The 21,214-nt window shown below is 46.7% G+C and overlaps 3 protein-coding genes across 3 annotated transcripts; 2 read left to right on the forward strand and 1 right to left on the reverse strand.

Moving 5' to 3' along the window:
- The first annotated feature begins 840 nt into the window (after positions 1-840).
- LOC136493225 (isocitrate dehydrogenase [NADP]-like) lies at positions 841-6,854 on the forward strand. Its single transcript, XM_066489290.1, has 15 exons — positions 841-1,269; positions 1,365-1,408; positions 1,522-1,631; positions 2,378-2,415; positions 2,495-2,572; positions 2,686-2,739; positions 2,818-2,919; positions 3,033-3,118; positions 3,199-3,302; positions 4,133-4,201; positions 4,279-4,394; positions 5,289-5,323; positions 5,548-5,690; positions 5,836-5,958; positions 6,591-6,854. Exons 1-15 carry the CDS (start codon positions 1,008-1,010, stop codon positions 6,682-6,684), a joined length of 1,458 nt encoding a protein of 485 aa, XP_066345387.1. The 5' UTR covers positions 841-1,007; the 3' UTR covers positions 6,685-6,854.
- A 5,132-nt stretch (positions 6,855-11,986) lies between these two features.
- LOC136493268 (glutaredoxin-C6-like) lies at positions 11,987-17,763 on the forward strand. Its single transcript, XM_066489334.1, has 4 exons — positions 11,987-12,239; positions 16,420-16,508; positions 17,215-17,313; positions 17,493-17,763. Exons 1-4 carry the CDS (start codon positions 12,136-12,138, stop codon positions 17,588-17,590), a joined length of 390 nt encoding a protein of 129 aa, XP_066345431.1. The 5' UTR covers positions 11,987-12,135; the 3' UTR covers positions 17,591-17,763.
- A 45-nt stretch (positions 17,764-17,808) lies between these two features.
- LOC136492053 (uncharacterized) lies at positions 17,809-20,625 on the reverse strand. The gene is made up of 2 exons (XM_066488204.1): positions 20,488-20,625; positions 17,809-18,991 (listed from the first exon to the last, which is right to left on the reverse strand). Exons 1-2 carry the CDS (start codon positions 20,623-20,625, stop codon positions 17,837-17,839), a joined length of 1,293 nt encoding a protein of 430 aa, XP_066344301.1. The 3' UTR covers positions 17,809-17,836.
- Between the last annotated feature and the right edge of the window lie 589 nt (positions 20,626-21,214).

Genomic DNA, 21,214 nt, shown 5'->3' on the forward strand with positions numbered 1-21,214 from the left:
ACCCCGGCGCCAAGTGACACTGAGCAGCGGACTCTCCGCTGCCTGCTACCTGTGGGACTGCACTGGCAGTGGCGTGAGGCTGGTCCGCATCGCACACTACCGCACCATGTGCACGTGCCCAACAGGCCTGACAAAAGGCATATTTTCCAAGCACCACTGCTGCTGGGACCGGAGCCGTCAACCAATCCCTGATAGACAACGAGCTGGGCTGGTCAATCTCCGAGCGACAACGGCAAAGGTGCGCAGGCCCTCTGACCACCACCGCAGAGACTCCTGTAGCGCTGGTGTCCAGGCCCATTGCGCCACTGCTGGATCCAAATCCAACCGCCGGCATTCGTTTCGATGACGCGGCCACACTGAGGCCGGGCCAGCTCATGCTGTTCTCTTGTTTTAAAATAACATATATTGTTATTGTCTCGTTATAAGTTCATATGAGCAAACTTGATGAGGAAAATTTCATAAATACGTTTAGAGAGAAAAATAGTATGAACCATAAATCGTAGTGACCTCTCCTTAAAATCTAATGGAGAAAATATATGCGGTTGGCACTCGATCCATCCATCACAGAATCCTCCAAAACCAATATACTCCCTCTAGACGTTTTAATTTTTTTAATATACAATTTTAAAGAAAAGCTAAAATGACTTATAATTTGAAAATGGGATCTTTCTTCGTTCCAACAGGCTCTGAGTGCTAAAAAAAAATCCAAAATAACTGCTCGTCGAGCCGTCGGAACTCAGAAGAAGGTGACCTCGAGCCGAACTGCTCGAGCAGAACTGCAGTCGCTCCCGCACCAGGTTTTAGCTAACGCGACGCTCGACGCCTGCCTGAACTGTAGGGTCGGGCACGTTTTCTCCCTTCCGGTTCCGGCTCAACCAGCGCTGCCAGTCCCCACGCCACGCCCACGCTCCTCTCGCCCGCGCCGGCCCCCGCCTGGCCTCCTCGCCCCCCTCCCCTTCACCGGCGCGCACACGCGCGCTTGCTCCTTCACGCGCTCGGCACGTGGGATGCGCAATCTGCTGCTGCCCCGCCGCCTCCTCTCCGCTCCCACCATGGCTCGCGCTACCGTCTCCGCCGCGGCGGCCAAAGCACTGGTGCCCTTAAACCCCACCCGCGGCGGCCGCCTCCCTTCCCTGCTTCCAGCGCTCCTCCCTGTGCCCGGGAGCGGCCGCGTGTTCCGCGGTGCCTCGCTCCGCTGCTACGCCGCCGCCGCCGCGGTGACTGAGCATAGCCGCATTAGGGTGCAGAATCCCATCGTCGAGATGGACGGTACGTCGGCCTCCCGCCCCTCTTCCCTTTCGTTCGCGTAGGCGTGTGGATGAGATTATGACTTGACTGCTTTGATTGTTTTGTTTTCATTTCAGGGGATGAGATGACGCGGGTCATCTGGAAGATGATTAAGGATAAGGTATGTGGAATTCCTATATTGTTTTGTGCTGTTCTTGATAGATAGTAACCTATAGTTTGATCACTTGATGGTTCGCTGATGTGAGTGGGGTGGGATGGGGTTGAACTGTGTAGCTCATCTTCCCGTACCTGGAGCTGGATGTGAAGTACTATGATCTTGGAATTCTCAATCGCGATGCTACCAATGATGAGGTCACTGTCGAGAGTGCCGAGGCTACATTGAAGTAAGTGTTAATTCTGTTTTATCCCCTCGGGGTCCTGATTAGGCTGATGTTAAGCCAATTATTGTTCTTGTCGGTAACTTTGTCGCCAAAGCATCTAGGAACAAGGTTCGAGGGCTTTTCATGGGGCATAATCATCTAACTGACTTGACAATCGTTATTACTTATTTCTTCATGCTTAATCATGAATAGTTGTTCAGAGCATGTAAATACCGTGCACGCATGGCAATTACCCTCACTTATTAGAAGGTTATAAGCACTAGCACTAAGGTGTTGGGTTTAAAGTTCCTGGATACCTTTTTCCTGAAAGGTTTCCATGAAGAGTCAATCAAATATCTACAGTGGTGTGCATTTTCTCAATCGCAGGATAAGTCCTTGCTTTTTGGCAATACTAAAGAGACTTAAATGTTTGCAGTTCCCAGTTTATTCTATAATAACATAGGATTTCTGTAGCTGTACGCATTTCTAGTAATACATTCTGGTGTAATGGTGCTATCCAGCACCCAATCACTAGAAATTTTGGTTGGCTCTCTAAATATTAAACTGTCCGCTCTTCTACTATTGTTCTGGTGAACATGATTTACAATCTTAGTGTCCTGAGGTTAATTATTAATTATAGTTCGTCTCAGAATCATGCTGCACCTTCTGTGAACTTTATTTGCTTTGAAGTACCACGACACAATTTTATGTGTAAAATCATTTTGTACATTCTTTTCGCATTGATAAAATCCCGTTTTGTGCCTCAACAGGTATAATGTTGCTGTTAAGTGTGCAACAATTACGCCTGGTAAGTCCCTTCAACTTTGGTTTCCCATATTTGATTATGTTATATATTTGGGAATTAAGGTGCATTTATTTATATGCAGATGAGAGTAGAGTAAAAGAGTTTAAACTCAAGTCTATGTGGCGGAGTCCAAATGGCACAATAAGGAATATTCTAAATGGTTCACTCTCTGCTCTTTCTTATTTCTTGAAATATAAGGTTTAACATACTGGAAAATTATATGAATTGTCCTAGATCTTTGATAGCTAAATTTTAGCATCCATCCCTTGGCAGGGACTGTTTTTCGTGAGCCCATCTTGTGTAAAAACATCCCAAGAATTCTTTCTGGTAAGTAAATTGTACAGTATAGTGTGCTCAATGCAACAAATAATAAAGTTGCCAGATTAATGAAATTTCATTCTTTAGGTTGGAAGAAACCTATTTGCATAGGAAGGCACGCTTTTGGTGACCAGTATCGAGCTACTGATATGATTATTAATGGTCCAGGAAAGCTCAAGATGGTATTTGGTGAGCTCCAGTTGACAACTATGTCTTGTCCAGTTGACAACTATGTCTTGTCCTGTTAAAGGTCTGCTATGGTAATTTTCTAATATGTTCTTTGTTGCTACTGAAAAAATCAGTGCCTGATGGAGCTGACCCCATGGAGCTGGATGTTTATGATTTTAAAGGACCTGGTGTAGCATTATCAATGTACAATGTCGATGAGGTATGGTAGAACATCAATAGGACTTGTTGCTAACTGCTATCTTCTCTTGACTGGTATTCTAACTTCCTATCTCTTTTTAGTCTATTAGGGCTTTCGCTGAGTCCTCCATGGCTATGGCTCTTTCAAAAAAGTGGCCACTCTATCTCAGCACCAAGAATACAATCCTCAAAAAGTATGACGGCAGGTAGGAATCATCATCCTTTGATCTTTAAACATTCTTTTGTCGGCTCAAAGACTACAAAGGACCCTTCTCTATGATGGTTCTGTGATACATACTTACATAGTTTCATCTTGCTCCCTGAAATCTGAAGCATTTTGTCTGACATAACTGACAAGTTACTGTGTGTCTTCACTGTTATGATACCACGAAGGATTATTTGTAGGAAAACCTATACCTTTGTGAATTTTCTTCAGTTTACAGTTACTATTGCATTTTTTATCATTATGATCGTCCCCTTAAATTGTTCTTTAGTAGATTCTTTGCAATCTAAAAAACTACCAAGTCTCAGTGGGGAGGGTTCAGATGGGGGCTAGAGTGTCTTTCCATGATCCCCGTTCGATGGCACTTTCCAAAAATGGTGATGTGCACATGTTGCTGCTGAAAGTTTAATGTCAATGACACTTTTTAAATAGTTCCCCTTTAACCCTTTATCTCAGTACGAAGAATACTATATTAGAAAAATATGATGCAAGGTTCTGATTGCCATCCTTCTCTCATTGTAGTATGTTTTTCCCCTCATATTGCTGTTATAGTGTTATATCATGCTTTGTTACTGCCTCAAGGACCCTTCCCTCTATTGTTTGTGGAAATGTATACAGAGTTTGATCTTATTCTCTGAAGTCTGGACTGTAAATGAGCTTACTGTCTGACGTAGCTGACCAGCTATTTCCCTCAGTGTCAAGTTACTACTGAATATTTATCATTACAAATCTATCAGTGAACTTGGTCTTTCTCTGTTTTTATACTAAACCAGTCCAATCTTGACATATGCAAATTTGAAATGAATTATATAGGTTCAAAGACATCTTCCAGGAGGTATATGAAGAGCAATGGAAGGACAAGTTTGAAGAAAACTCAATATGGTTTGTGCTAATTTATCCAGATTTTGATTATGATAGCTTTTCTCAAAGGACAAACAATCTTTACATGTCATATGCAGGTATGAGCACAGGTTGATTGATGACATGGTGGCCTATGCTGTGAAAAGTGATGGCGGGTATGTTTGGGCTTGCAAAAACTATGATGGAGACGTACAGAGCGATTTTCTTGCCCAAGGTTTGCTCAAGTTCCCTTCCTGTTATTGCAAATTTGAATGCAAAACAATTTTTGTGCCCTCCTATCTGGACCGTCGTTCTGTCGTCCAGATCAACCTCAGATGGAGACAAACGGCAACTGACGATCCAATCGTTCAGTAAAAAGTTCCACCCAGGGGAGACCCTCACAGGCTCCTGCGCTGCCTGCGTCTGACCCTCTGTGAGCGTCTCGCCAGGCTTGAGGCCAGCGTTGCTGTGGCCGCCGCTCCAGGCCGCAAGTCCACCTCTACTAGCTGCTTGCTCGTCTCCCAGCCGTTCGCTGCTGACGCTGGTGGGGGCCACTCAAGTTCCGGCGCCACCACGCTGCCAGACCTCTGCTGCTGCAAATCCTTCTCCTGCAGTGCAGGCACGGGGTGACGCACTGGCCGCCATCGTTGTGGGCGCCGCCGGGGTGTATGAGCCACACCGGCGGTCTTGTGACGTGCGCAGAGCACTCATCTACTCATCATCAAAAGCAAAATAAGTGGAGAGAGGGACATCACAGGTGTGGTGTGGTGTGGTGTGGAAGAAGTGAGGAGAGAGAAGTGACGGTCTCCGTGATTCCCTGCAACTTTCGCATTCCCCTCTTCTCTCCCTGGGTACTGTTCCACTAGCACTCTGTGCGGTAGAAAATTTTCACCATACCGGCATGAAAATAACTTCCGTTAAAACAAATCATAGCAATCACAGGCAACTGGATAAGGAGGATGCCATACAATTATTGGTTTGAATATACTTCCCTTTATTGAGATAACACGATTTACCTTTCATGAAACTGCATGGTGATAATAGGCAGCATCCTTGGTTACAATATGGTTATTTTTCCATTTTTCCTTTTTCCTAATAATTTGCTTTTCTTAATGAATGCTTGTTTCAGGTTTTGGTTCTCTGGGTTTGATGACGTCTGTGCTGGTACGTTGTGTTATGTTTTGCACCAATGCAGTGCCCATAGCATAAAAAACAAAGGCACACGCTAGGATAAGATGTGCATTTTTTATTAAAGAAATGGGAATTTGGACTCGAACTCATGGCCTCAAATGGCACATCCTTGTTATCTAGACCACTAGGCTGCATAGATGTCTCTAATCTTCTTTTATTATATTATTAGATTGTTCACTACCAGTTTCTTTCTATAGTTGTCTTCTGATGGGAAAACATTAGAGGCTGAGGCTGCTCATGGGACTGTCACTAGACACTTCAGGCTACATCAGAAAGGACAGGAGACAAGTACCAACAGTATTGCTTCCATATTCGCTTGGACCCGTGGACTTGAGCACAGGTGATTACTCTTGTTGGAGTAAACGATGAGCTTTCCACACGACCTGTGAAACCGTGGACATGAACAAACAGAATCATGCTATGTTTATGTTTGTTCATCTACTTGTGTACCTGCTAATGCAATAATGCTATCTTTGTCTGTTTAGGGCAAAGCTGGACAAAAATGATAGTCTGCTGGATTTCACACACACACTTGAATCTGCATGTGTTGAAACGGTGGAATCTGGGAAAATGACTAAGGACCTTGCACTTCTTATCCATGGCCCCAAGTAAGCTGATTTATGTATATGTCTTCAGTATTTTTCTTGTTATTCAGAAACTTAATGTTCAATTGCTGATGCCATTTTGAATGGAAGCTTATTGATATGGCAGCAAAACGATAGTATCACATTAAGGAACATGCATCACCTTCGATGCTGAAAAGCAAGACAGATAGAATATAGCATTGCATGGATTTTAATAATATTAGTGTTAACATAAGGCAAACATCAAGTTTGTGTTATTGCAATTGCATCAAGGACCAAACAGTTACATTAGAAAGGATCCGTATTTTTACTGTTCCTCAGCATGATTATAGACCAACAAAATCTTCTGCATAATTGCGTTTTTTACTAGCTTGTGATATTTCTTAACATGGTAATTTCCGTGCTTACAGATGCCTCTTTCTGAATTTGTAAGCAATGGACACAAGCTTAATGAATTTTAAGCTATTATATAAATAGCCAATAGCTAACCATGTGGTGATTAAGTCACTGGATTAAGATCCTGCTATTTTCCCTGGCTCGAGACACAAGAATCTTATTTGTTTAAAGCAGTGTGTTATGTGGCTTGTTTCCTCTGCGGTGCTATTTTTTTACATCACCAGCTATTTACATGAACCTGAATTTTTTGCTGTTGCTAGGGTAACAAGGGAGTTCTACCTGAGCACCGAGGAGTTCATCGATGCAGTCGCACAGCAACTGCGAGGAAAGATTCAACTACCAGCTACTGTGTAATCTTGAACCTGAATCTTGAAACAGAATGAACTGGTTCATTGTGCATTCGGCACACTTTTTGATAGGGATGGTGAGATGGATCGGATCTCAAAACATTTGTTTTTTTGTTTCAGCCAAGCATTTCATGGTTGGGTATGATAATGGCCCGTTGATCAACGGATTCAGAGCGATACTGAGTTAATACATTACTAGTCAGACTAACGTCGCGTTATTTTTCATTTTCCATAACTTTATCTGAAGACTGATATACATATAATCATATATAACTTCATGCCTGAGCTTGGTGAGTCTGTGTCAATGTCGCTCTTCGGGAATTTTCCTACTTGCCTACTTACTACTACATCTGTGTGGGCCGACATTACCAGCATAGCTCCGGGGCTCGAGATGCTGCCAGGGGCACACCCAAGGAGGTGCATGGCTGCATGCTGAGACGGCTGTAATCAATGGCAGTTAAGCTGTCGGTTAGGGGTTAAAACTCAGGAAGGTGCATGAGCAGCCAGCTACAATCAATGGGAATTAGTGTGTTGGTTGAGGGATTAGAGTTAATGAGAGAGAGAGAAACGAGGAGTCTAAGAGCTAAGAGGTTGGGCGCCTCTACTTATATCCTGTAACCAGTCATGAATGAGTGAAGCAAAAAATATCAAACCTATTTCTAATCTCCCTCTGCTTCTCTCAATCTCAACCCCTTCACAATTGGGCGTCCCCTTCATAATTGGGCGTCCAGGGGACCCCGCGCCGTTATCTCCTTAGGCTACGAACTACGCAGCCGAGGTCCTCCTGTCCTGGGCACCAACGCCCTTCACAACCTGGTATCGGTTTCCGGCGATCCTCATCCACTCCTGCGCCTCCTCCAGCAGCCACCTCTATGCCAGCCATCGTGCCACCATCTTCACCCTCCTCCTTTGCCTCTGTCTCCTTGCCCATGGCTAACCCACCACAGCCGATTTGGCCAAGCTCATCCAAACCCTCACGGCCTCCGTCACTGCCTTTCAACAGCAGGTTGCCACCCTACAGCAGGAGCAGCCTGCGGCAGCCTCCTTCTCTAGTTACAGGGGATCGGGCAAGGGCGAACAACATGGCGATCACCCTCCCCGCTTTCAGAAGCTTGACTTCCCCAAGTTCAATGGCAAATCGGATCCGCCGACGTTCCTCAATCGCTGCGATTCCTATTTTCATCAAGCGCATCGCCACGGAGGAACAAGTGTGGATGGCCTCCTACAATCTGGAAGGTGGCACCCAGATGTGGTTCATCCAAGTTCAGCAGGACGAAGGCACACCTTCATGGCGCCGCTTCTCCGAGCTCTTGAACCTCAGGTTTGGGCCACTAATCCGCTCGGGGAACCGATGGCCTGCAAGTGAACCGGCACTTTGCTGAATACCAGGACCGATTCGAGGCTCTGCTCCCATGCATGGGCACACTCTCGGAGGCGCAGCGCGTCCAAGCCTTGAAGGCCGGACTGCAGCCGCCTCTTAGTCTCGACGTCGAGCTCCACAATCCCCAGTCCCTCATCGTCGCCATGAGCCTTGTTCGCAAGTTGGAGCTCCGCAAGCAGTATGCAGCTGTGGCTGTTTCGCCTCCCACACCACCAGGCACCAAGCGATCAGCAGCAGGGCATCCTTCCGGCGCCTCCACCACGTCTCGCTCTTTCGGCTCCGCCATCTGCCGCAGCCGCCACCATCACGGTGGAGGGTCACCCCGTCAGGCGCCTGTATGCCTGAGCAAAGTGAGCCCGACCCGACCCAGCCTGCGGGCCCGACCCGAGCTCGATGGGTTTTAGCCCGCCCACGAACCTTACTGGACAGGGCCTGGACAGAGATCTCGCTGCCTAGAAAAAATTTTCTTGGCCCGAGCCCGGGTCGAAATACTATTTTTTGCTATTTTACACTATGAAATGTGCGGGCGGCCAGCCAGGCCCGACCTATCCAGTGGGACGGTCATGGGCGGGACTTTTTTGGCCCGAAACACCCAAACTTTTTTTTACCCGACCCGCAAAATGCTCAGGTCTAGGTGACTATCAATGTCCGAGATGGAAGAACGCCGTCGGCTCGGGCTTTGCTTCAATTGCAACGAAAAGTTCAGGCGTGGTCACAACCAAGTGTGCCAGCGCCTGTTCTTGTTGGACTTGGCAGCAACGGATGATGACAATGACGTCGCCCCGGACGACCCCGACACTATGGCACCGCAGCTATTGCTCCACGCGATCAACGGCGTCCACACCAGCAACACCATGCAGGTGTGCCTCCGGCCGTCCACGCCCTCATCGACTCGGGCTCGATGCACAACCTCATCGTCGAGGGGGTGGCCAGCCACACTGGACTCCCCATGGTCTGCTGCAGCTCTGCGTACGTCACGATGGCCAATGGCGAGCACATGGCGTGCCCGGGCATGTATCGGCGAGCGTTGTTCTCCATCGATGGCGAGGTCTTCACTACCAACTTTTTTGCGCTGCCACTAGCCGGCTACGACGTCGTCCTCGGCACCCAGTGGCTGGCTTCCCTAGGACCGGTTCTCTGGGACTTTGCGGCCTTCATCATGTCCTTTTGGCACAAAGACCATCCGGTCTGCTGACTTTTGAAGAAGTTGGTTGGCACCCCTCCGGCTGCACCACCGGTGCCGCCGCCGACCCACCATGATGATACGGTATTCAAACCATGCTGCCCCCACGCGCCTCGTCCAGGGTCTTCGCCAGGTTCTCGTGCACTGGAAAGACAAACCAGCTGCACTGACCACCTGGGAAGACGTCGACGGCTTCCTCGACCGCTAACCATCCTTCCAGCTCGAGGGCGAGCTGCTCGTCGAGGGAGGGAGAGATGTTATGTGGGGCCGACATTACTGGCATAGCTCCAGGGGTTGAGATGCTGCCAGGGGAACACCCAAGGAGGTGCATGGCTGCATTGTGAGACAACTATAATCAATGGTAGTTAAGCTACCGGTTAGGGGTCAAAACCTAGGGAGGTGCATGCGTAGCTAGCTGCAATCAATGGGAAATAGTGTGTTGGTTGAGGGATTAGAGTTAATGAGAGGGAGAGAAACGAGGAGTCGAGGAGCTAAGAGGCTGGGCGCCTCTACTTATACCATATAACCAGTTATGAATGAGTGAAGCAAGAAATATCAAACATATTCCTAATCTCCCTCTGCTTCTCTCAATCTCACCGCCTTCACAATTGGGCATCCAGGGGATCAACCCTACGCCGTTATCTCCTCAGGCTACGAACTAGGCAGTCGAGGCCCCTCTGTCCTGGGCACCAACGCCCTTAACAACGTCAATTTAAAATTATAAGATGTTTTGACCTTTCTAGCATATATCTTTTACTCCGTATTATATATTTTGATATATAATATATCTAGATATACAGTCAAAACGTTTTATAATTTGGAGTATGAGTAATTGTGAACACTTTGTAATTTAAGCTCAAATCGATACTTTATATTCTGTTAATGCGATATTAGGATACGATTCGAAAGTGGTTTGGTGCTCTGAGGGGTGATTATTACTAGTAGCCGGTATCGATTCGTAAAGATGATTTGGACGTTTGGTGCTCTGGACGAGTATCTCTGTTTTGACAACAGTTAGCTGTTAAAAATTAGCTATGATCATATTTGAATTCTTAACTAATAAACCAGTTAATGTTTTAACTACTATTCAACTACAATGGCCCTGTTTGGATACTCTAGCACAGCTAGAGGTTAGAGTTAGTTTCTAGCTCAGGACTAGCCCTGAACTAACTCTAGCCTAAGAGATGTTCGGATACAAGGGTTAAAATGATAATAAATGTACTTTTCAAATCATTGGTGCGGGTGAAAGTAGAGAGAAAATAGTGGACCCCACCTCAAATAGCCCCAACTAGCCCAAATAATCACCTCTTTAGGGGGATAGTTTTTTAAGGTGGGCTAGTTGCAAATAACCCACTCTAGCCCTCATGTTTGGCTACTTTAGGGCTAGTTGAGCTCCAACTAGCCCAAACTAACTCTAACCCATGGATCTAAACAGGGTCAATTAGTTACCAAGCAACTAATGGGCGTGTTTGATACATATGAGTAGTTACTATTTGGGGCGCTAGCTAGCTAGCTAGCTCTCATGTTTGAATACACTAGGATTTGAGTTAAAAATTAGCTAGCTAACGATTAACCCATGATATCCAACATGTCCAATAATTAGTTACCAACCAACTAATAGTTGGTTACCAACCAGCTAACGAGAATTCTTTGCTAACATAGGTAATAGTCAATTCAACTTTCTTAGAGATTCAAAGCATCTCAAGTTTGATCAAAATTATAAAAAAAATTATAAAGATTTATGACATTAAATAAATATACTATAAAATTATAATTAATAAAGAATCTAATGATACTTATTTAATATCATAAATATTATTATTTTATTATATAAATTTAGCTAAACTTAAGATGTTTTTGACTCTATAAGAAAATTGGAATGTCTTAAAATTCAGGATGGAAGGAGTACCTATTAGTCGGTTTCATCTAACATAGGGCGTGTTTTGTTCCTACCGCCGAATGCCATGTCTCAGCTGCGGCAGCGCCACAACTGTGGCACCAAATTTGTCCGCTGCAACTACAACACGTTTTGGTATCGAAAATGAACTACCGTGCGATGGCGTGACCATGGCATGCCGCAATTGCAGGAGCGAACCAAACACATGCTCAAACTACGGCGTGAAATGTGCGGCGCGGTTTGGTAACGAACCAAACACGCCTTCTTCCCTTCTTCCATCCAATGCCGTTAGCTAAGTGGACCTAAGGGCTCCTTTGAAACGCAGGATTTGAGAAACGTAGGAATAGGAGAAACACATAAATAGGACAGGACTGCAGGTGGAAAACAGAGGATAGGAATAGAAATGCCTGTTTGGAACATAGGAAAGGAAGAATATATGTTTGTAACAGTAATATAATTTCTTAGCTATCTAGTCACCGGTATTATACCTTTTTTTATTCTTGCTACTGACTATTGCACGTCTTTGACGAGTAATGAGGAGAGTTTGTCTCGGTGTTCGCATAAAAAAGAGGTCCGATTAGATGTTAAGTTTCCTCCGTTTCCAGGGGTCAGCACAGTATTCCTATGAATTTGATCTGCTTTATTCCCGTAAACGAAAGACATCAATAATAACCATTCCACGCGAATCCTCGATCCTAGGAAATTCCTACGCTTCACCCGTGAACAAAGGCGGCCTAAACGATGACCGGTGCACACCGTGGGGATGCGTGCCAAGGCGGTCATCGGATGTAGACTCGGCGACTCGCATCGTCGGCTGTCGCATACGCATACGGGCATACGGATACGGCACACATCGGCCTCGCCCGCGTAGTTGACTCCCTACTCCCTGCTACCTAGTCGGCTAGTCCCTACCCAGCGACCACCACCGCCCCGCCGCCGCCCTTCTTCGCCCCCTACCTACCTTATAAATACGAGACAGGGGCGGGAAGCGGCAGAGATGGGAATCGCCTCCTCCTCCTCCTCCTCCAACCCGGAATCGAGAGCTGTGGCGCTCGCGAAGGCCAAGGAGATCGTCGCCTCCGCTCCCGTCGTCGTCTTCAGGTCTTTCTCTCCCTTCCTACCTCTCCCTCTCACGCGCACCATGAACCAGTGCTTCGGCGTGTTCGGCTGGTAAAGTTTCAGCTTATTCTCTCTCACTCATCCGAAATCATCGAAATCTACTGTGCACTTTACCAGCCGAGAGGTGAAGCTGGGGGAATTTTTTCAGTCGTCCTTTCCCTTCCATATGAGTTAAAGCGCATTCTTCTGTTCCCCTTCCGCGAGAATATTCTTTGTTCATCTCTTAGATTAATTCGACTATTCGAGTCTTAGAGACTTGGAGTGATGCGAGAAAGTTACACGAAGGAATTTATAATGATTTTTTAGAGATGTCAATTTCATTACAGATGTTCTAACCCGCGATTCCTGGCAGATTTGCTCCAACCAATGTGGAAAATGCAGAGTTAGGGTCGTACCCGTCTTATTTGGATAGATAGAATAATTCACGTTTGTAACTCTGAAATATTCTTCTGCTAAGGGATTAGAAAAATGTTACAGGAGGACCCTTTTCTAGGTTAACTGGCACTAAGGCACTAAGGGCTTGTTTGGATATGTATGAACCCATTCCCCACGTGGATTGTAGTGGATTGGGAGGGGATTTAGAGGGAAATTAGTTCATTCCCTCTTCAGTCCACATGTATTGGGAGGGAATGGGTTTATCCAAAGCCCTAATGGTGTCCAAATCTCAATGGGCTGCAGATTTGCTTGATGAAGTCGTCTAGCTATGCTGTTTCTTTTTATAGTTTGTTTGTAGCCAGAGTAACTTTCTGGTGGAACCCTTTATGTATTGCTAGCATGGCTACCTTGTCACTCCTTATCTCCTTCCTATCAATGATAAATCTCAGGCAGATCTATCACTATGGGAGTATGGGTTGTAAAAGATATCAGAGGCGCAGATGGTGGAAGCACCAAGCCCGATCTTGGGTCCTTGGTGAATGCGTGTTTCTCATTAGATGGAAAAGCCCCATCTGTGGCACTTTACATAAATAGCCAGCTAACAACCTTTTGGAGATCACGTAGTATTCTTTACATGGACAATAATCAATCGTACTCCTGTTCATGCATGATCTCTTCTAACACATGATCTAGTCTACTGCATGATCTGGTCATAACACACATGCACACACACATGATCTAGTCTACCGCATGATCTGGTCATAACACACATGCACACGCATGATCCAGTCTACCATGGTTGTTGCCGAATGTTAAGGTTATCCTTTAACACTCCCCCTCAATCACAACTTTACCAGGTTGAGATTGTATTTAAAGTTCTCCAGGAGTCGACTTGACAGTGGCTTTGTAAAGCCATCTGCTACTTGATCACCTGAAGAGATAAATTCAATATCCAATAATTTTCGTGATACTCTTTCTCTGACGAAGTGATAATCAACTTCTATATGTTTAGTTCTAGCCTGAAACACTGGATTTGCTGACAAATACTTTGCTCCAATATTATCACACCATAACTTAGCTGCCCTCGGGCTGTTGATATGCAATTCTCGAAGAAGAGTTTGAATCCACATCACCTCAGCAGTTGCATCAGCTACAACTTTGTACTCAGACTCAATGCTGGATCTTGACACTGTGTGTTGCTTGCGAGCACTCCAGGATACAAAATTAGAACCCAGAAAAACTGCAAAGCCTCCTGTAGACCTGTCATCTGTGCTACCTGCCCAGTCTGCATCTGAAAAAGCACTCACCAGCGTGGAAGAAGAATTGTGAATCTTGAGACCCAGCTTGGTACATTGTTTCAGGTATCTCAAAATTCTTTTCACAGCTGCCCAATGCACAGTAGTTGGAGCATGAAGAAACTGACACACTTTATTTACTGAATAGGCTATGTCAGGTCTAGTGAGCGTTAGATATTGTAATGCTCCAACAATACTTCTATAATGAGTAGCATCATTCGGGCCTAACAAGGACCCTTCATGCAGCGACAATTTTTCACTTGTGCTTAGTGGAGCAGCTACAGGTTTGCAATCAGACATGCCTACTTTCTTAAGGAGATCAGATGCATACTTATCTTGCATTAGGACAATACCATCACGTACCTTAGACACCTCAATGCCTAAGAAATAGTGAAGCTGTCCAAGATCTTTCAGTGCAAACTCTTTTTGAAGATCCTGAAGCAGGGCATCAGTAGCCTTTCCTATGGAGCTAGCTACTATGATGTCATCAACATACACAAGAACAAACATGGTTACATCTCCTTTGTTGTAAAAGAACAGTGAAGTATCTGCTTTTGATGCATGAAAACCAAGTGAAAGGAGTTTTCTACTTAGCCGAGAGTACCAAGCTCTAGGTGCTTGCTTTAGTCCATATAATGCTTTATCGAGTTTGCAAACATAGCCCAGTTTGGAGGTGTCTTCAAAACCTGGTGGTTGTTGCATGTAAACTTCTTCTTCAAGATGACCATGAAGAAATGCATTTTGTACATCAAGTTGGCGAAGGCGATGAGAATGTTCACGGTGCGTGCACGCGTTTGAGACGCGTACATCTGCTCGATGGCCTTCCAGACCACCGCCGCAGTCTCACATGTGGAGACTTGGATCTTCACCTCCTCGGCGAGTGATGACAGAAGAAAGTTCAGGACCTGTTGGTCCTTGGCTTCCCATTCCTCAAAGGCCGGGTTCAACCTCTTCTCTTGTTTTCCATCAACGGTGGCGACGAGCTCCTCTTCGGGTGCCTTGGTGTCGCCGGTAATGTGCGCTTGGAGACGAGCGCCGCGTATGGCTGAACGAACTTCGGCTTTCCATAGCGCATGATTCAGCTTTCCCAATTTCTCCGAGACAGCTTGGCAAGAGAGAAAATTGGTTGATGAATTGGAGCTAGACATGGCGCTGGATTTGGTGGATTGGATTTTGTGGAGATTTGGCTCTGATTACCATGTAAAAGATATCAGAGGCGCAGATGGTGGAAGCACACCAGGCCCTATCTTGGGTCCTTGGTGAATGCATGTTTCTCATTAGATGGAAAAGCCCCATCTGTGGCACTTTACATAAATAGCCAGCTAACAACCTTTTGGAGATCACGCAGTATTCTTTACATGGACAATAATCAATCGTACTCCTATTCATGCATGATCTCTTCTAACACATGATCTAGTCTACCGCATGATCTGGTCATAACACACATGCACACACACATGATCTAGTCTACCGCATGATCTGGTCATAACACACATGCACACGCATGATCCAGTCCTCCATGGTTGTTGCCGAATGTTAAGGTTATCCTTTAACATGGGTATCACTATGGGGAAGGGATATGGAGATCTATCACTATGGGGGAAGGGATAGGGAGTTCCTGGATTCTTGTCTCCGTCTCTGTTCTAGTTTCTGGTAAACTTGGTACCCATTAAACTTGGTACCTGTTGAATTTATGTTACGTGTTAATGGAAATGGGGATAGCCTCGACTCGAAAAAATCACAATAGGCAATTTGAAAAGGGGGAGATGTGACCCAAATCATCCTTAGGATTTGGTTCAGTTTGGATTCTACCATAAAAGTTCCTGAGGTGTACCACTTGGTGGACTGGTGGCTCATAAGCAGAATGTGCATCCCGGGTGATCTGCGCAAGGGCTTTGACTCCATGGTGCTCCTGATTACCTGGATGATTTGGAAGGAACACAACCATCGTGTCTTCGACAACAGTTGCACGCTCCCACCAGGTTTGGTCACTGTGGTGGTAGAGAAACAGCTGGATTGAGGCAGGTTTTGTCGACCTGGCGAGGTGATAGCGCTGGTGGTTGGATAGGCGCTTAGTGTCATTTTAAAACGTTCCTATGTAATATATAGAACTTCTTGTGCCTTTGCTGGGTTAGCTGCAGCCTATGCATGTCTCTCGCATGCTTGGCTGACTCGCTAACTCCTTGTAATCTGCTCACCCCTCTTAACGAAATGCATGCTAAGCATGTTCGAGGGAAAAAGGTGATTACCACTTCCAAATTTGCCTAAGTTGGTGGCCCTGCTATCCTAAAAGTTTGCTATCTGTGTACTGTTCTAGCGTTCGACATCCTGCAATCAAAGAATTGATTTTTGTTTTACCGCTTCTCAAGTTAATGTAGCACTATGTTTGGTGCTTGACTCTCATTATTTAATCAGTTATTCTACCATTTCTTTTTGGTTTTGATCCACTTTCCCATGCTCTGTGTCTGATTTGTATTTTGGGTAACCTGCAGCAAAACTTCCTGCCCTTTCTGCGTCCGTGTGAAGCAGTTGTTCGAGAAGCTGGGAGCTAGCTACAAGGCCATTGAGTTGGATGTGGAAAGTGAGTGCACTTAAATTTGTTTGTTCTTTTCAGTTGTGCAATTCATAGTTTTGACTATACACATCATAGGTATTACCATTATAGCTGAAAACTTGGGATGTTTCTGTTGTACTGTTTTGCTGAAATATGGTTATATTTGCTTATAGGTGACGTATTTAGTACAGCAGTACCGTTATGGACTGTGGCACGATTGAATTTCTATGCAAGTTCATGATTTGGTTGCTCCTTATGACATGAGATTAAATCACTTGGTTAGGTGCTGGAGAAACACTTATTGTGGCACAAGTAACAAGAACAAATCATTGGTTTCTTTCTTTCTTGCTTCTTCTTTGTACAGTCCTTTGCAAATAATTTTGTACAGCTTTGCTCTCTATATAAATAAATTTCCACTCCTGTTTTGTCCATAGAAAAAAAAAACTAAGAACAAATGACCTGACAAATAAAGTGCCAAATGCTAAGGGGTATGTCGCTAACCTGCAGTGTCTTATATGTTTCATATTGTTTCACTTACTGGATCATATCATATTCTTTTAAGCTGAAATATTGTGGTTCCAATCACAAATTACTACGCCTGCTGAGTGCTGAGTGTACACTCATGGCAAACATTTAGCGGGTGTCTCTGTGCTTCATATCTTAGGACTTCGCATAGTGATTAGCATCATGGGATTTCAGGGAAACTCTTATTGAACCAACCTGTTCTGTTTAGGTGATGGGCCTGAGCTCCAGAATGCCCTCAAGGAGTGGACTGGACAGAGGACTGTCCCAAATGTCTTCATCAATGGGAAGCATATTGGTGGCTGCGATGGTGAGCCTCCTTCTACAGTTGTACACCAATGCATATAATCTACGCTTTTGTGAATCCCTGTCTACGATTACCAAATTACTGACAATGCATAAATTGATATGTGCAAGACTTTGCAACATGTACACTTGCTAGGTCATCTCTCTGAAGTTACCTTGACATGTTAATCTGTTCTATGGCAGATACTATGGCACTGAACAATGATGGGAAGCTGGTGCCTCTGCTGACTGAGGCTGGAGCCATCGTCGGTTCTACCTCAAAGACAACCATCACTGCTTGACATGTGCGTTGCCGTTCCCGTGCTTAAAATAAAGATGCTTTGCAAGTGCTGAACTTGCAGCTGTCAGATGCTATCTGGGAGTGTGACTGTTCGATCCCACTTCCCGTGCTAAGTTGTGAACTATATTGTCGTTGCTCTGTTTGTCTTTCTTCTAGAAATACTCCGTCCGTGCATTTCTGTCTTAGGCTCGTAGCACCCACATGACACGACGCACGCTGGTGCGCGCCAGCCCGAATGGAGTGTCTCCTACCGCCGGGCCATTCTGAGGTACACCTTGCACACCACCAGCTCCTCGTCGTTGCTGTTCTCGTCATACGGGAAGTCCGGCCCGAAGCCGTATTCCTCCATCCACCACTCCGTCCGCGCCAATCTCCGAGACGCCTCGTCGTCCTCCCGATACTGGAACACTCGCCGGTATCCCACGTCCCGGTCTTCTCCGTCCCTGACGCCCCAGTAGCGCGCCGCCGGCACGTACTGCCCCGGCCCTGCTCTTCGCGGGCGCGCAATAATGCCATCGTCGCCGCCGCCGTGCTCCGTTGTTCGCGGGCGCCGCACGGCGAAGAACCACTCGAACCTGTCGTTTGCCGCCTGGAGCACGCCCGTGAGCACCGCGGGGTGCGCCGCGCAGACGTCGGTGGCGTGGTGCACGCGGCACCGCAGCGGGTCCCCGACGCTGCGGCTGGCGAGGTACAGCTGTACGAGCACCTGCGGCCTCACGTCCGCGCCCGCCGCGCGTTTCGCTTTCGCCGCGGGCGGCGTGCTCGTGCTGTGCTGCCGGACGAGTCTCTCGTGGAGCGCCCCGCCCCGAGCCGGGTACACCTTGCATACGACCATGTCGAACGCCGCCCCGGCGCCGGAGTCGTCGCCGCCGCGGTCGCCGTATTCGTCCATGCACCACTCGGTCTCCCTGGATGCGCTGGCCCCCGCCGCGTCCTCGTGGTAGCGGAAGGAGCTGGCCTCGCCGACGAGGCGGTACGCGCCGCGCCCCGCCCGCCGCTTGCCGCCGAGGCTCCGCCCGCGGCAGACGAAGAAGAGCCACTCGAGCCGGTCGCCGTTGGCGGGCAGGTGGACCTTGGTGAGGAACGCCGGGTGGGCGCCGTAGACGTCGGCGTCGTGGATCTGCGGCGGCAGCTCGCCGCACCACAGGGCGCGGCGCGCCGGCAGGTACCGCTCGACGAGGTCGTCCGGGGCGGGGTCGAACGGCGGCTGGCCACCGCCCGCCGAAGGCCTGCTGGTGCCGCGCCTCGGCGGCCTGCCCACGCCGCCGCCGCCGAGGAGGACCCAGCCGTCGTCGGTCTCCTCCTCGCGGAGGCTGGTGGACGCGGCCGGATCAGTGGCACCCGCCGCCGGTTTCTTCGGTGGCACCCGCCGCCGGATCAGGGGCTTAACGGTGGTATCCTTCTACCCTTTCCAACTGTCCAAAGCGATGTGATCGATCGTACACTTTACACTCGGTGCGTGCATGCATTCATATGCATATGATGCGTGGCTGAAAACAATCAATCAGCCTATTCGCTTTTTGTTTCAGCCGGCCCAAATTAGCCGGCCAACAGTGTTTTCCTCTCACAACAAACTAACACCAGCTAATCTAAATCAGCCCAGAAACCAACCAGCGAACAGGCTAGCGAAAAAACTTGTATGTCACCATCATCATATCCCCAGTTTTTCAGGTACGGATTGCTAGCTAGCGGAAAATTTTGTTTGTATTCCACATGCATAAAGAAGTTCTCTGGAGCTTTAACGTGTCATCGCCTGAGGCGGCGGTAGCTGCTGATGCAGTGATGCTGCTGCAAAGTGGACGTACGGTAGCAGTTGTTCCGTTCCGTCCTTATCCACAAGCACCACACCACGCCTACACGACGACGATCAGCTGTCTCTCCCCTCAAGTAGAAAGGCATGCCGCTCGGCATGTTAGCCATGAACTCTGTTAGGTTGATCTCCTCCGAGCCTTGATCTCGCGTTCGTTGGTGGCCCCCGTCGTGCAGCGTCAAAAAAGAAGGTGGGGTCAGGGCACTAGGTACGAGGTTCACCTGAGTCGTCACAAATCTCACTTACATCCTAGCCCTAAGCCGATCTAGAGAGGGGGCGTTGTCAGCGACAGAAAGCCACCACCGCCGCGTCTTCACCGCCGCTTATGCGACCGCACCACCACTGTGACGTCCACACCGTCGCCGGACTCCACTGCTACTCTACGCCTTCACCGTGTCACCGACACCGACGCCATGGCCAGCTCGTCTACCTCCAAGGCGACCGATGGACTCAATCCTATGACATTTATCTCGCATATACCGCCTCTTGAAGGGACAACTATCGTGTATGGCGAGACAAGTATAAATTAGCACTTGCGCTGTCCGAGAATGACCTAGCGCTTACCTCTCCGTGTCCTACTGGGCCAGTGGACCCGGTGAGGGAAGAAAATAAAACTGATGTTGATTTCACTGCTCGACAGCGAGATCATACAGAAGTAAGAATGAAATATGATATCGAATGTAAGAAATGGGACATTTCGAACCGCAAGTGCTTGATGGTGGCTAAGTCCACTATTTCAGATGTAATAAGGGGTATATCCCAGATTGTGACACCACCACAGAGTATCTCAAGAAAGTGGAGAGTCAGTTTACTGGCTCTTCAAATGCTTATACCAGTACCCTGATAAAGAAATTATTCCATGAGAAATACTCTGGTGGAGGGATAAGAGAGCACACACTGAAGCCAATGGATTTGGGCTCAAGGATGAGTTCCTGATTCATTTGGTTTTTGCTTCCTTGCCTCGATAATATGAAACTTTTGTTGTAAATTACAACATGCAACCTGATAAATGGGATATTGAGAAGCTCATTGCAATGTGTGTGCAAGAAGAGGAGATGCGGAAAAGCTCACAGGGTGACTCTGCTAACCTTGTGAAGGACAACAAGAAGAACTTTAACAAGAATGTCAAACCTCAAGGGAAAGCCCCTCAAAATGACCACCATCAGAAGAACAATAATGCCCAAGTTGAAAATGATCAGTGCAAATAGTGCAAGAAGCATGGACATTACCAGAGAGACTGTTTAGATTTCCTAAAGAGCCTTTTGAAGAGAGGTGAGGACTTCATTACATTCATAGATGGGTCATTGTATTTAAGTAAAGCAAAATCTACTTGGTGGATTAATTCAGGTGCAACTATTTATGTTGTAAATTCATTATAAGGATTCCATACAAGTAGGACCTTGCAAAGAGGAGAAAGAAGAATTAAAGTTGCAAATGGAGTTGAAGCTGAAGTTGAAGCCATTGTAGATCTCTCTCTAGAATTAGATGATGATTTTATACTTCAGCTTTCAGATATTCTTTATGTACCCTCTTTGCGTAGAAACTTGATAAGTGTTTCACGACTAGACGATAATAGATATGATTGCCATTTTGGTAATGGCAAATGTCAGATTGTGTTTAATAATAAGTGTATTGGTCTTGCCCTTCGACAAGACAAGCTTTATTTATTATCATTTTCTGAGAATATGAATGCTGTGAGCACTGAGAATAAGAATGCCTCCTCGTCTATAAATGCAAGAAATAAATGGAAGAGAGATCATGATGTATCATCAAAATTATGGCACTGTCGTTTAGACCACATTTTGAGGGGGAGAA

The sequence above is a fragment of the Miscanthus floridulus genome, chromosome 11, assembly GCF_019320115.1.
Source record: "Miscanthus floridulus cultivar M001 chromosome 11, ASM1932011v1, whole genome shotgun sequence".
Taxonomy (NCBI): Eukaryota; Viridiplantae; Streptophyta; class Magnoliopsida; order Poales; family Poaceae; genus Miscanthus; species Miscanthus floridulus.